The sequence below is a fragment of the Pseudophryne corroboree genome, chromosome 4, assembly GCF_028390025.1.
Source record: "Pseudophryne corroboree isolate aPseCor3 chromosome 4, aPseCor3.hap2, whole genome shotgun sequence".
Taxonomy (NCBI): Eukaryota; Metazoa; Chordata; class Amphibia; order Anura; family Myobatrachidae; genus Pseudophryne; species Pseudophryne corroboree.
Genome location: NC_086447.1, coordinates 445,958,911 through 445,973,009, shown reverse-complemented (window position 1 = coordinate 445,973,009; position 14,099 = coordinate 445,958,911). Strand labels below are relative to the sequence as shown.

General features: G+C 51.3%; 1 protein-coding gene and 1 long non-coding RNA gene across 2 annotated transcripts in view; one reads left to right on the top strand and one right to left on the bottom strand.

Moving 5' to 3' along the window:
- The window catches only part of LOC134909732 (uncharacterized), a 136,147-nt gene extending 127,476 nt beyond the window's left edge, over positions 1-8,671 (bottom strand). The window contains exon 1 of the long non-coding RNA XR_010176012.1: positions 8,582-8,671. This is a non-coding gene — a long non-coding RNA (uncharacterized LOC134909732). The remainder of the gene's footprint in view (positions 1-8,581) is intronic.
- Positions 8,672-8,908: 237 nt separating this feature from the next.
- SLC35A1 (solute carrier family 35 member A1) overlaps positions 8,909-14,099 on the top strand; it is an 88,768-nt gene continuing 83,577 nt past the window's right edge. Inside the window, exon 1 of the mRNA XM_063916936.1 lies at positions 8,909-8,999. Within this exon, the coding sequence (XP_063773006.1) occupies positions 8,987-8,999 (13 nt within the window). The 5' untranslated portion in view covers positions 8,909-8,986. The remainder of the gene's footprint in view (positions 9,000-14,099) is intronic.

Genomic DNA, 14,099 nt, shown 5'->3' with positions numbered 1-14,099 from the left:
TAGAAGCAGGAGCGCCAACCTTGTTGGCTGCATACAGGACAAACAGTGCCTCTGTTTTCCTAACCCGAGCTGTCCTGGCTACATAAATTTTTAAGGCCCTGACTACATCAAGGGACTTGGAATCCTCCAAGTCACCCGTAGCCACAGGTACCACAATAGGTTGGTTCATATGAAACGATGAAACCACCTTAGGCAAAAATTGAGGACGAGTCCTCAACTCTGCTCTATCCACATGGAAAATCAGATAGGGGCTTTTGTGAGACAAAGCCGCTAATTCGGACACCCGGCTTGCAGATGCCAAGGCCAACAACATGACCACCTTCCAAGTGAGAAATTTTAATTTAACCGTTTGAAGAGGTTCAAACCAGTGAGATTTTAGGAACTGTAACACCACGTTAAGGTCCCATGGTGCCACTGGGGGCACAAAAGGAGGCTGGATGTGCAGCACTCCCTTTACAAAAGTCTGGACTTCTGGGAGAGAAGCCAATTCCTTCTGAAAGAAAATTGATAGGGCCGAAATCTGTACCTTAATGGAGCCTAACTTTAGGCCCATATCCACTCCTGTCTGTAGAAAGTGGAGAAAACGGCCCAGATGGAAATCTTCCGTAGGAGCATTCTTGGCTTCACACCAAGTTACATACTTCCTCCAGATACGGTGATAGTGTTTCGCCGTCACCTCCTTCCTAGCCTTTATCAGAGTAGGGATGACTTCCTCCGGAATACCTTTCCCAGCTAGGATTTGGTGTTCAACCACCATGCCGTCAAACGTAACCGCGGTAAGTCTTGGAACACGCAGGGCCCCTGCTGCAACAGGTCCTCCCTGAGAGGAAGAGGCCACGGATCTTCTGTGAGCATTTCCTGAAGATCTGAATACCAGGCCCTTCGAGGCCAATCTGGAACAATGAGTATTGTCTGCACTCTTTTTCGTCTTATGATTCTCAATATTTTTGAGATGAGCGGAAGAGGAGGGAACACATAGACCGACTGAAACACCCATGGTGTCCACCGCTACTGCCTGAGGGTCCCTTGACCTGGCACAATACCTCCGAAGCTTCTTGTTGAGGCGTGACGCCATCATGTCTATTTGAGGAAGTCCCCAATGACTTGTTATCTCTGCAAAAACTTCTTGATGAAGTCCCCACTCTCCTGGATGGAGATTGCGTCTGCTGAGGAAGTCTGCTTCCCAGTTGTCCACTCCCGGAATGGAGACTGCTGACAGAGCGCTTATGTGATTTTCCGCCCAGCGAAGAATCCTGGTGGCTTCCGCCATTGCCACTCTGCTCCTTGTCCCGCCTTGGCGGTTTACATGAGCCACGGCTGTGACGTTGTCTGAATGAATCAGAACCGGTAGGTCGCGAAGAAGATTCTCCGCTTGTCGTAGGCCATTGTATATGGCCCTCAATTCCAGTACGCTGATGTGTAGACAAGCCTCCTGGCTTGACCATAGTCCCTGAAAATTTCTTCCTTGTGTGACTGCTCCCCATCCTCGGAGGCTCGCGTCTGTGGTCACCAGAACCCAGTCTTGAATGCCGAACCTGCGACCCGCGAAAAGGTGAGCACTCTGCAGCCACCACAGGAGGGACAGGTTTACTTTCTGATGTATTTGTAGATGGGACCCCGACCATTTGTCCAGAAGGTCCCACTGAAATGTCCTCGCATGGAACCTGCCGAAGGGGATGGCCTCGTAGGCCGCCACCATTTTTCCCAGTACTCGAGTGCATTGATGGACTGACACTTTTTGGTTTTAGCAGGTCTCTGACCATGTTCTGGAGTTCCTGGGCTTTTTCTAATGGGAGAAAACCCCTCTTCTGTTCCGTGTCCAGAATCATGCCTAAGAAAGATAGCCGAGTCGTTGGAATCAACCGTGACTTTGGTAGATTTAGAATCCAGCCGTGCTGCTGCAGCACTCTCAAGGAGAGTGACACGCTTTTCAGCAATTGATCTCTCTATCTCGCTTTAATCAGGAGATCGTCCAAGTACGGGATAATTGTGACTCCCTGCCTGCGCAGGAGCACCATCATTTCCGCCATTACCTTGGTGAAAATCCTCGGGGCCGTGGAAAGCCCAAACGGCAACGTCTGAAACTGGTAATGACAGTCCTGTACAGCGAATCTCAGGTACGCCTGATGAGGATATATGGGGACATGAAGATATGCATCCTTTATGTCTAGTGACACCATAAAATCCCCCCCTTTCAGCCTTCCAGGCTGGAGATAACTGCCCGGAGCGATTCCATCATGAATTTTAACTTTTTCAAGTACAGGTTTAGGGATTTTAGATTTAGAATGGGTCTGACCAAGCCATCTGGTTTCGGGACCACAAACAAGGTTGAATAGTACCCTTACCCCTGTTGGACTAGGGGAACCTTGATAATCACTTGCTGTTGACACAGCTTTTGAATTGCAGCTAAAACTATTTCCCTCTCTGGGGGAGAAGCTGGCAAAGCCGACTTGAAAAATTGGCGAGGAGGCACCTCTTCGAATTCCAGTTTGTAGCCTTGGGATATAATTTCCTTCGCCCAAGGTTCTACGTCTGACAGAACCCAGACCTGGCTGAAGAGTCGAAGACGTGTCCCACCCGGCGCGGATTCCCTCAGTGGAGCCCCAGCGTCATGCGGTGGATTTAGTAGAAGCCGGGGAGGAATTCTGCTCCTGGGAACTAGCCGCAGCAGGCATTCTTTTCCCTCTACCCTTACCTCTGGCGAGGAAGGAAGAGCCCCGACCTCTTCTGGACTTATGCGACCGAAAGGACTGCATCTGATATTGTGGTGTTTTCTTTTGCTGTGGGGGAACATAAGGCAAAAAAGATTTACCCGCGGTAGCCGTGGAAACCAGGTCCGCGAGACCCTCCCCAAATAAAACCTCACCCTTGTAAGGTAAAACTTCCATATGTCTCTGAGTCGGCATCACCCGTCCATTGGCGGGTCCACAGGGCTCGCCTAGCAGAAATTGCCATGGCGTTGGCTCTTGAACCTAACAGCCCAACGTCTCTCATATATAAGGCTGCGTCTTCAATGTGACCCAAGGTCAATAAAATGCTATCCCTATCTAGGGTGTCAATGTCAGATGACAAGTTATCTGCCCATGCTGCTACTGCGCTACATACCCATGCCGACGCTACTTCCGGTCTGAGCAAGGCACCCGTATGTGTATAAATTGATTTTTAGGTAGTTTCCTGTCTGCGATCAGCAGGATCCTTGAGGGCTGCCGTGTCTGGAGATGGTAGCGCCACCTTTTTGGACAAGCGCGTCAAAGCCTTGTCCACCCTGGGCGAGGATTCCCACCGTAACCTGTCCTGCGCGGGGAAAAGGGTACGCCATAAGAATTCTCTTGGGAATCTGCAGTTTCTTGTCTGGAGTTTCCCAAGCCTTTTCAAATAAAGCGTTCAGCTCATGAGATGGGGGAAAGGTTACCTCAGGTTTCTTTTCCTTAAACATGCATACCCTCGTGTCAGGGACAGAGGGGTCATCTGTGATATGCAAAACATCTTTTATTGCAATAATCATATAATGAATACTTTTGGCCACCCTTGGGTGTAACCTCGCATCATCGTAGTCGACACTGGAGTCAGAATCTGTGTCGGTATCAGTGTCTGCTACGTGGGACAGGGGACGTTTCTGAGACACTGAAGGGCCCTGTGACACAGCCAAAGCCATGGATTGACTCCCTGTTTTTTCCCTGGACTCTGCTTTGTCCAATCTCTTATGTAATAAAGACACATTTGCATTTAAAACATTCCACATATCCAACCAATCAGGTGTCGGCGTCGCCGACACCACAATCATCTGCTCTACCTCCTCCTTAGATGAGCATTCCGCTTCATACATGCCGACACACACGTACCGACACCCCCACACACTCAGGGATATATATCTATATGGAGACAGTCCCCCAATAAGGCCCTTTGGAGAGACAGAGAGAGAGTATGCCAGCACACACCCAGCGCCACTGGAATAAAATCCCAGTCAGTACAGCGCTTTTATATATATATATATATATATATAGTAATACACCCACTGCTCCAAATAAATGTGCCCCCCCCCCCCCCCCCCCTCTTTTTTGCCCTCTGTACTTGTGTTCAGCAGGGGAGAGTCCGGGGAGCCAGCTTCTCTGCAGCGTGCTGTGGAGAAAATGGCGCTGGTTAGTGCTGGAGGATCAAGCTTCGCCCCCTCAACGGCGGGCTTCGATCCCGCTCAAATCTTTATACTGGCGGGGGTTTTTGTAATATACTGCCTCCGCAGTATATATATATCCATGCCAGTGTCCCTAGAGGTTTAATAATTGCTGCCCAGGGCGCCCCCCCCTGCACCCATACAGTGCCATCAGTGTGTGTGAATGTGGGAGCAATGGCGCTGCGCGGTACCTCAGTGAAGATCAGAAGTCTTTTGCCGCCTTTGAAGTCTTCTTTCTTCTTATACTAACTCTGGCTTCTATCTTCCGGCTCTGTGAGGAGGACGGCGGCGCGGCTCCGGGACGAACAAGGATGAGACCTGTGTTCCGACCCTCTGGAGCTAATGGTGTCCAGTAGCCTAAGAAGCAGCGCCTATCATTTAAGTAGGTTTGATTCTCTCCCCTCAGTCCCACGATGCAGGGAGCCTGTTGCCAGCAGTGCTCCCTGAAAATAAAAAACCTAACAAAAGTCTTTTTCAGAGAAACTTAGTAGAGCTCCCCTGCAGTGCATCCAGTCTCCTCTGGGCACAGGATCTAACTGAGGTCTGGAGGAGGGGCATAGAGGGAGGAGCCAGTGCACACCCATCTAAAGTGAGTGCCCATGTCTCCTGCGGAGCCCGTCTATACCCCATGGTCCTTACGGAGTCCCCAGCATCCTCTAGGACGTAAGAGAAAACCACCATTCCACGGCACTCACCTATTCCTAGATTTGGTGTGCAACAAGGTTTGCGACCACATTGTTTATATATAACATCGTTCAAATTCCTGATTTCTCCATGAATATTTGATTACACAGTGATCATCAGATGTCTCTTACGTCTGTACAATATATGGATGTTTTTTTGATGTATCTGCACTGAGCTTGGAATGTTTTAATGGACATTTTAACAAATTAAAAAGTGTGTTAATGTTAAAATGCCTTTGAATATACAACACTTATGGTGGTATTACTGTACACATTACTGGTATCAGTTTAGCACCCTTAGATCCCCATTTGCTCTCTCTCTCTATATATATATATATATATATATATATATATAATGTGTGTAAATACTGACTTTTGCTGTCATCCTCTGCCTCTCCATCACCCGTTGCCTTTCACCCTCTACTTTCCCGTGTCACCCCCTGCCTCTGCCTGTCACACACATCTCCCTGCCACCCCAGTCAGCCACTGCCTTTCACTGTGGGGCAAAGGAAAGGCAGCATATTTGTGCAGCGGGCCCACTTCTCACAAATTCCGCCACTGGTAGAATGCTAATTGTTTTATTTTAAGAAAAAAAAATATTTACTCTATAAAAGTACTGTACAATACATATAGATGGGAATGATTCAGTCACAGGCGCTGGTGATTAATTGAAAATGTGACAAATGTTGGGATAGTGGGCCTACCTGATCGCTGTGCTGCAAATTTGCGATCAGATAGTCGCCGCCCAGGGAGCGTGAAAACCCACACCGTGCAAGTGTGCAAATGTATGCGTATGCTGTGCGAAAACTACGCCAGACGGCGGATATCTGCAAATCCGTTCACAACCTACCATGAAATGTTTTTTTCTATACTGCGCAGTCTGTGCGTAGCCCAGGACTTACTCCTACAGTGCGATAGAAACAATCTGATCAGGCCTGTCACACACCCTCCAAGAAAACGCTTGGGGACGCCTCCGTTTTTCCTGACACTCCCAGAAAACGGCCAGTTACCACCCCCAAACGTCCTCTTCCTGTCAATGACCTTGCGAACGCCTTGCGATCCTCATTCAACATGAAACAATGCAGGAAAATAAATGTGTAGTATGATTCAGAAAACGGCATTCAGTTCCACTTCATGAAACACATGCAGGAATGGCGGTGGGGAAATAACCCTCAAGCTTAGGTTTTATTATCACACCCATATAAAAGGAGGGCGTACCCCACTCACAATTGAACATCTTCTACTGTGACTAGAATGGTATCTTTGTCTTTCAAGAAACCTCACACCCCAAATGAGAAATAATCTGCATACCACACACTCTAATAATAGAGCTGACATATACGTAAAGGTTTCCTTTTATTTCAGATTATAGAAATAAGTGATGCGCTGTCTGGTCCTGGGTTTCGGATGTCTCTGGACTCGTGTCAAGAGATGCTGGTCCTCTGGGTATTGTGCTGGAACCTGGGAGGCCGGAGATAGTGCTTTCGCATAGAACGAATGGTGGTTACGGAATATGGGCAGAACTAGTACCAGGAGGTTGATGAGACAAAGAACAGGGACGCGGAGTCTTACCCCACTGGTGATCTTCACCAGGAAGCCCCGTAAGAAACATTAGGCTTCGCTGCACCCAGTGAGCCAGTCGCGGCCCCCTGCCTGGGTTACCTGGTCTAGATGTTCGGGAAAGGTTTGGCTTTAGGCTGGTGGTCTGACCAGCTTAAACCAGACTGGAGTGCTAACCGGGCTGGTACCGGAATGATGACACTGAATCCGGACTGAAGTGCAACTGGACTGAAGTGTAACCAGACTAGATTGCAATCAGACTGGAACTGGGCTGGAGGGGTGTAGTATGGTATGCCGGCGGCCGGGCTCCCAGCGACCAGCATACCGGCGCCAGAATCCCAACCGCCAGCATACCGACAGCGTGGCGAGCGCAAATGAGCCCCTTGAGGGCTTGCTGAGCTCGCCACGCTATTTATTCTCCATCCAGGGGGGTCGTGGACCCTCAAGAGGGAGAAAATGTGTTGGTATGCTGGCTGTCGGTATTCCGGCGCCGGTATACTGTGCGCCGGGATCCCGACAACCGGCAAACTGAAGACCACCCGGGCTGGAGTGCAACTGGACTGGACCCGGCTGGGGTTTTAGAGTAAAGCTTGTATTGCAGGGTTTCCACAGTGGAACTAGAGTCTCACTAGAGGAGCACAGCTACAATGCTCACACTGCTGTGTGACTATGGAACTTTTACCAGAGTCCTGTAAAGCAGGAAGCTTTATACCCTCAAGTTTATCTGGATTGACGGCAGGAAGCAGCTGACTCACAACCTGACCGGGATTGGGTTGATCCTTGTCAAGTGACCTGAAGCAAGATGGTGCTGTCCACACCGCATGTCCCGACAGACTAGAGCCATGGGGAACGCCGCAGCAGCATACTACTACTGGGGGGGCTTTATGTATAAGGATGCTACTACATGGGGGGGCATTACGTATAAGGACGCTACTACTGGGGGGGCATTACGTATAAGGACGCTACTACTAGGGGGTCTTTATGTATAAGGACGCTTCTACTACTTGGGGGGGCATTACGTATAAGGACGCTACTACTACTGGGGGGGCATTACATATAAGGACGCTACTACTACTGGGGGGGCATTACATATAAGGACGCTACCACTACTGGGGGGCATTACGTATAAGGACGCTACTACTACTGGGGGACATTACGTATAAGGATACTACTACTACTGGGGGTGCATTACGTATAAGGAAGCTACTACTTCTGTGGGGGCATTACGTATAAGGATGCTACTACTACGGGGGGGCATTGCGTGTAAGGACGCTACTACTACTGGGGGGATTACATATAAGGACGCTACTACTACGGGTGGGGCATTATGTATAAGGATGCTACCACTATTGTGGGGGCATTACGTATAAGGATGCTACCACTACTGGGGGGGCATTACGTATAAGGACGCTACCACTACTGGGGGGGGGCATTACGTATGAGCGGCACTACTACTGAGGGGGGGGGTATTACGTATAAGCGGCACTACTACCGTGGGCATTCTGCTGTGTATAAGCGGCACTAATACCTGGGCATTCTGTGTATATGCGGCACTACTACTGTGGGCAGTATACAGTATGTAAAGGTGGCACTACTGTGGGCATTATGCGTATAAGTGGCACTACTGGGGGCATAATACAGTATGTATAAGTGGCACTACTGTGGACATTATGTGTATAAGTGGCACTACTACGTGCGGTGTAATGTGAATAAGATTGCTACTATGTGGCGTAATTTGTAATGGGGTTACTATTGTATGATCACGCCCCTTCCTTGTGAGACCACACCCCTTTACCCGAGCGCCAACGTGAAATATGGGAGGGCGCAAATTTATAGTTTTAGTAGGGGCACCCAAGCATCAGCCCTAATCACACTGTAAGGGGTCTATTCATGAAGCAGTGTAACGAGTGGAGAAGTGAGCCTGTGGAGAAGTTGCCTATGGCAACCAATCAGCTGCTCCATACGATTGCATAGTATGCAAATTATAAATGTTACTTCAATGCTGATCGGTTGCCAAGGGCAACTTCTCCACTGCCACACTATTCACTGCTTCATGAATAGACCCTTAAGGCTTAAAAAATCAGGGCCTTTATCTCAAGGCTAGAAATACAGCCTTCATTCCCTCCCGAGCACAGGTTACTTCTAACGGCATTTCTAATTGCCTCACCATTACTACCAGGAAACTTTCGCTGTGTTGCCACTGACACGCCCTCAGGTGCACTTGCTGCTGCTTCAACTACTACACCTGCAGTTGAGTTGGGCGGGCTAGTATCAGGCGGCTACTGTCACCGGCTCCTGCTGTGGTCAGTGCATCTACCTGCTCTGATCCGTACACTCCTCCTCCTAGCTGTGGGCATTGGGCACGGCACGGTCACAGTGTGGGTAGCAGAGGAGGAGAGAAGTGCAAGAGGCCGGGGGAGGGAGAGCCTAGCGCGATGCTTTGACGTCAGATCCGGCAGTGTCAGTCCAGCAGCAGCAGCTGAGTATGAGCAGCACAGAGCACAGTGGGCAGTGAGTGAGCAGAGCCAGTGCTGGGTGCAGGAGGACTGAGAGCAGCTGACATACAGTCACCATGGCAGCTCGCGGTGAGTACTGTCTCTATACTCATATCACTGTGGACAAGAGACATGGGAGAACTTTGGCAGCATGTATGCATCTGTTCATTGTAGACAGTATTCATTTAGGACAGAGACGGATAAGGATAGGCATACTGTATGTATAGAACATGGCAATTGCATGTATAGAATTGGACAAGTGAATAAAAGAAGCAAGATATAATGCATGTATATGTAGTATGTTTGGTGGCTGCATATGACAACATGGGTGACCATATCACTATTACTGGCTAGGGAAGTGACTGGGTTCTACAATATATTTAACTTTAATCATATTACGAAAAAGCCCTTCAAAAACAAAACATTATTATGATGAGTTATGTCACCAGATGACTCCTGATAGCAGCAACTCCTGTCCTTAAATATTCTGTGTGCCTGGCCGCAACATCTGTTATATGTGCCTGCCCGCAGAATCTCCTGTACCTGCATGTTATATGTCCTGCCTGCAGCATGTTATGTATGCCTGCATGTTATATGTGCCGCCCACAGCATCTGTTGTGTGCCTTCCCTCGGCATCTCTGTTGTGTGCCAGTTCGCAGCATCTCTGTTGTGTGACCTGCCCGCAGAATCTCTGTTGTGTGACCTGGCCGTAGCAACTCTGTTATGTGTGACCTGCCCGTAGCATCTCCTGTACCTACATGTTATGTGTGCCTGCCCGCAGCATCTCCTGTACCTGCTTGTTATGTGTGCCTGCCCGCAGCATCTCTATGTTATGTGTGCCTGCCCGCATCATCTCTGTTATGTGTGCCTGCCCGCATCATCTGTTATGTGTGCCTGCCCGCATCATCTCTATGTTGTGTGCCTGCCCGCAGCATCTCTGTTATGTGTGCCTGCCCGCAGCATCTGTTATGTGTGCCTGCCCGCAGCATCTCTGTTATGTGTGCCTGCCCGCAGCATCTCTGTTATGTGTGCCTGCCCGCAGCATCTGTTATGTGTGCCTGCCCGCAGCATCTCTGTTATGTGTGCCTGCCCGCAGCATCTCTGTTATGTGTGCCTGCCCGCAGCATCTCTGTTATGTGTGCCTGCCCGCAGCATCTCTGTTATGTGTGCCTGCCCGCAGCATCTCTGTTATGTGTGCCTGCCCGCAGCATCTCTGTTATGTGTGCCTGCCCGCAGCATCTCTGTTATGTGTGCCTGCCCGCAGCATCTCTGTTATGTGTGCCTGCCCGCAGCATCTCTGTTATGTGTGCCTGCCCACAGCATCTCTATGTTATGTGTGCCTGCCCGCAGCATCTCTATGTTGTGTGCCTGCCCGCAGCATGTTATGTGTGCCTGCCCGCAGCATCTCTATGCTATGTGTGCCTGCCCGCAGCATCTCTGTTGTGTGCCTGCCCGCAGCATCTCTGTTATGTGTGCCTGCCCGCAGCATCTCTGTTGTGTGCCTGCCCACAGCATCTGTTATGTGTGCCTGCCCGCATCATCTGTTATGTGTTCCTGCCCGCAGCGTCTGTTATGTGTGCCTGCCCGCAGCATCTCTGTTGTGTGCCTGCCCGCAGCATCTCTATGCTATGTGTGCCTGCCCGCAGCATCTCTTATGTGTGCCTGCCCGTAGCATCTCCTGTACCTACATGTTATGTGTACCTGTCCGCTGTATCTCTGTGCTATATGTGCCTGCCCGCAGCATCTCTATGCTATGTGTGCCTGCCCGCAGCATCTCTATGCTATGTGTGCCTGCCCGCAGCATCTCTATGCTATGTGTGCCTGCCCGCAGCATCTCTATGCTATGTGTGCCTGCCCGCAGCATCTCTATGCTATGTGTGCCTGCCCGCAGCATCTCTATGCTATGTGTGCCTGCCCGCAGCATCTCTATGCTATGTGTGCCTGCCCGCAGCATCTCTGTTATGTGTGCCTGCCCGCAGCATCTGTTATGTGTGCCTGCCCGCAGCATCTGTTATGTGTGCCTGCCCACAGCATCTGTTATGTGTGCCTGCCCGCAGCATCTCTGTTATGTGTGCCTGCCCGCAGCATCTGTTATGTGTGCCTGCCCGCAGCATCTGTTATGTGTGCCTGCCCACAGCATCTGTTATGTGTGCCTGCCCACAGCATCTGTTATGTGTTCCTGCCCGCAGCATCTGTTATGTGTGCCTGCCCGCAGCATCTCTGTTATGTGTGCCTGCCCGCAGCATGTTATGTGTGCCTGCCCGCAGCATCTCTATGCTATGTGTGCCTGCCCGCAGCATCTCTTATGTGTGCCTGCCCGTAGCATCTCCTGTACCTACATGTTATGTGTACCTGTCTGCTGCATTTCTGTGCTATATGTGCCTGCCCGCAGCATCTATATGCTATGTGTACCTGTCCGCTGCATCTCTGTGCTATGTGTGCCTGCCCGCAGCATCTCTATGCTATGTGTGCCTGCCCGCAGCATGTTGTGTGCCTGCCCGCAGCATCTCTATGCTATGTGTGCCTGCCCGCAGCATCTCTGTTATGTGTGCCTGCCCGCAGCATCTGTTGTGTGCCTGCCCGCAGCATCTCTGTTATGTGTGCCTGCCCGCAGCATGTTATGTGTGCCTGCCCGCAGCATCTCTATGCTATGTGTGCCTGCCCGCAGCATCTCTTATGTGTGCCTGCCCGTAGCATCTCCTGTACCTACATGTTATGTGTACCTGTCTGCTGCATCTCTGTGCTATATGTGCCTGCCCGCAGCATCTATATGCTATGTGTACCTGTCCGCTGCATCTCTGTGCTATGTGTGCCTGCCCGCAGCATCTCTATGCTATGTGTGCCTGCCCGCAGCATGTTGTGTGCCTGCCCGCAGCATCTCTATGCAATGTGTGCCTGCCCGCAGCATCTCTGTTATGTGTGCCTGCCCGCAGCATCTCTGTTATGTGTGCCTGCCCGCAGCATCTGTTATGTGTGCCTGCCCGCAGCATCTCTATGCAATGTGTGCCTGCCCGCAGCATCTCTGTTATGTGTGCCTGCCCGCAGCATCTGTTATGTGTGCCTGCCCGCAGCATCTCTGTTATGTGCCTGCCCGCAGCATCTGTTATGTGTGCCTGCCCGCAGCATCTCTGTTGTGTGCCTGCCCGCAGCATCTGTTATGTGTGCCTGCCCGCAGCATCTCTGTTATGTGTTCCCGCCCACAGCATCTCTGTTATGTGTGCCTGCCCGCAGCATGTTATGTGTGCCTGCCCGTAGCATCTCCTGTACCTACATGTTATGTGTACCTGTCCGCTGCATCTCTGTGCTATGTGTGCCTGCCCGCCCGCAGCATCTCTATGCTATGTGTGCCTGCCCGCAGCATGTTGTGTGCCTGCCCGCAGCATCTCTATGCTATGTGTGCCTGCCCGCAGCATCTGTTATGTGTGCCTGCCCGCAGCATCTCTGTTATGTGTGCCTGCCCGAAGCATCTGTTATGTGTGCCTGCCCGCAGCATCTCTATGCTATGTGTGCCTGCCCGCAGCATCTCTGTTATGTGTGCCTGCACGCAGCATCTGTTATGTGTGCCTGCACGCAGCATCTCTGTTATGTGTGCCTGCCCGCCGCGTCTGTTATGTGTGCCTGCCCGCAGCGTCTCTATTATGTGCGCCTGCCCGCAGCATCTGTTATGTGTGCCTGCCCGCAGCGTCTGTTATGTGTGCCTGCCCGCAGCATCTCCTGTACCTACATGTTATGTGTACCTGTCCGCTGCATCTCTGTGCTATGTGTGCCTGCCCGCAGCATCTCTATGCTATGTGTGCCTGCCCGCAGCATGTTGTGTGCCTGCCCGCAGCATCTCTATGCTATGTGTGCCTGCCCGCAGCATCTCTATGCTATGTGTGCCTGCCCGCAGCATCTCTATGCAATGTGTGCCTGCCCGCAGCATCTCTGTTATGTGTGCCTGCCCGCAGCATCTCTGTTATGTGTGCCTGCCCGCAGCATCTGTTATGTGTGCTTGCCCACAGCATCTGTTATGTGTGCCTGCCCGCAGCATCTGTTATGTGTGCCTGCCCGCAGCATCTGTTATGTGTGCCTGCCCGCAGCATCTCTGTTATGTGTGCCTGCCCGCAGCATCTGTTATGTGTGCCTGCCCGCCGCGTCTGTTATGTGTGCCTGCCCGCCGCGTCTGTTATGTGTGCCTGCCCGCCGCGTCTGTTATGTGTGCCTGCCCGCCGCGTCTGTTATGTGTGCCTGCCCGCCGCGTCTGTTATGTGTGCCTGCCCGCCGCGTCTGTTATGTGTGCCTGCCCGCAGCGTCTCTGTTATGTGTGCCTGCCCGCAGCGTCTCTGTTATGTGTGCCTGCCCGCAGCGTCTATTATGTGTGCCTGCCCGCAGCGTCTATTATGTGTGCCTGCCCGCAGCATCTTTGTGTTGTATGTGCCTGCCCGCATCATCTTTGTGTTGTGTGCCTGCCCGCATCATCTCTATGCTATGTGTGTCTGCCCGCAGCATCTCCTGTACCTGCATGTTATATGTCCCTGTTCGCAGCATCTCTGTTATGTGTGCCTGCCCGCAGCCTCTCTGTTATGTGTGCTTGCCCGCAGCCTCTCTGTTATGTGTGCCTGCCCGCAGCATCTCTGTTATGTGTGCCTGCCCGCAGCATCTTTGTGTTATATGTGCCTGCCCGCAGCATCTTTGTGTTATATGTGCCTGCCCGCAGCATCTTTGTGTTATATGTGCCTGCCTGCAGCATCTTTGTGTTATATGTGCCTGCCCGCAGCATCTTTGTGTTGTGGGCCTGCCCGCCTCATCTCTATGCTATGTGTGTCTGCACGCAGCATCTCCTGTACCTGCATGTTATATGTCCCTGTTCGCAGCATTTCTGTTGTGTGCCTGCACGCAGCATTTCTGTTGTGCGCCTGCACGCAGCATACCTGTTATGTGTGCCTGCACGCAGCATATCTGTTTTGTGTGCCTGCCTGCAGCATCTGTTATGTGTGCCTGCCCGCAGCATCTGTTGTGTGCCAACCCGCAGTATCTCTATGCTATGTGTGTCTGCCCGCAGCATCTCTTGTACCTGAATGTTATATGTCCCTGTTCGCAGCATCTCTGTTGGGTGCCTGCCTGCAGCATCTCTGTTGGATGCCTGCCTGCAGCATCTCTGTTGGGTGCCTGCCTGCAGCATCTCTGTTGGGTGCCTGCCTGCAGCATCTC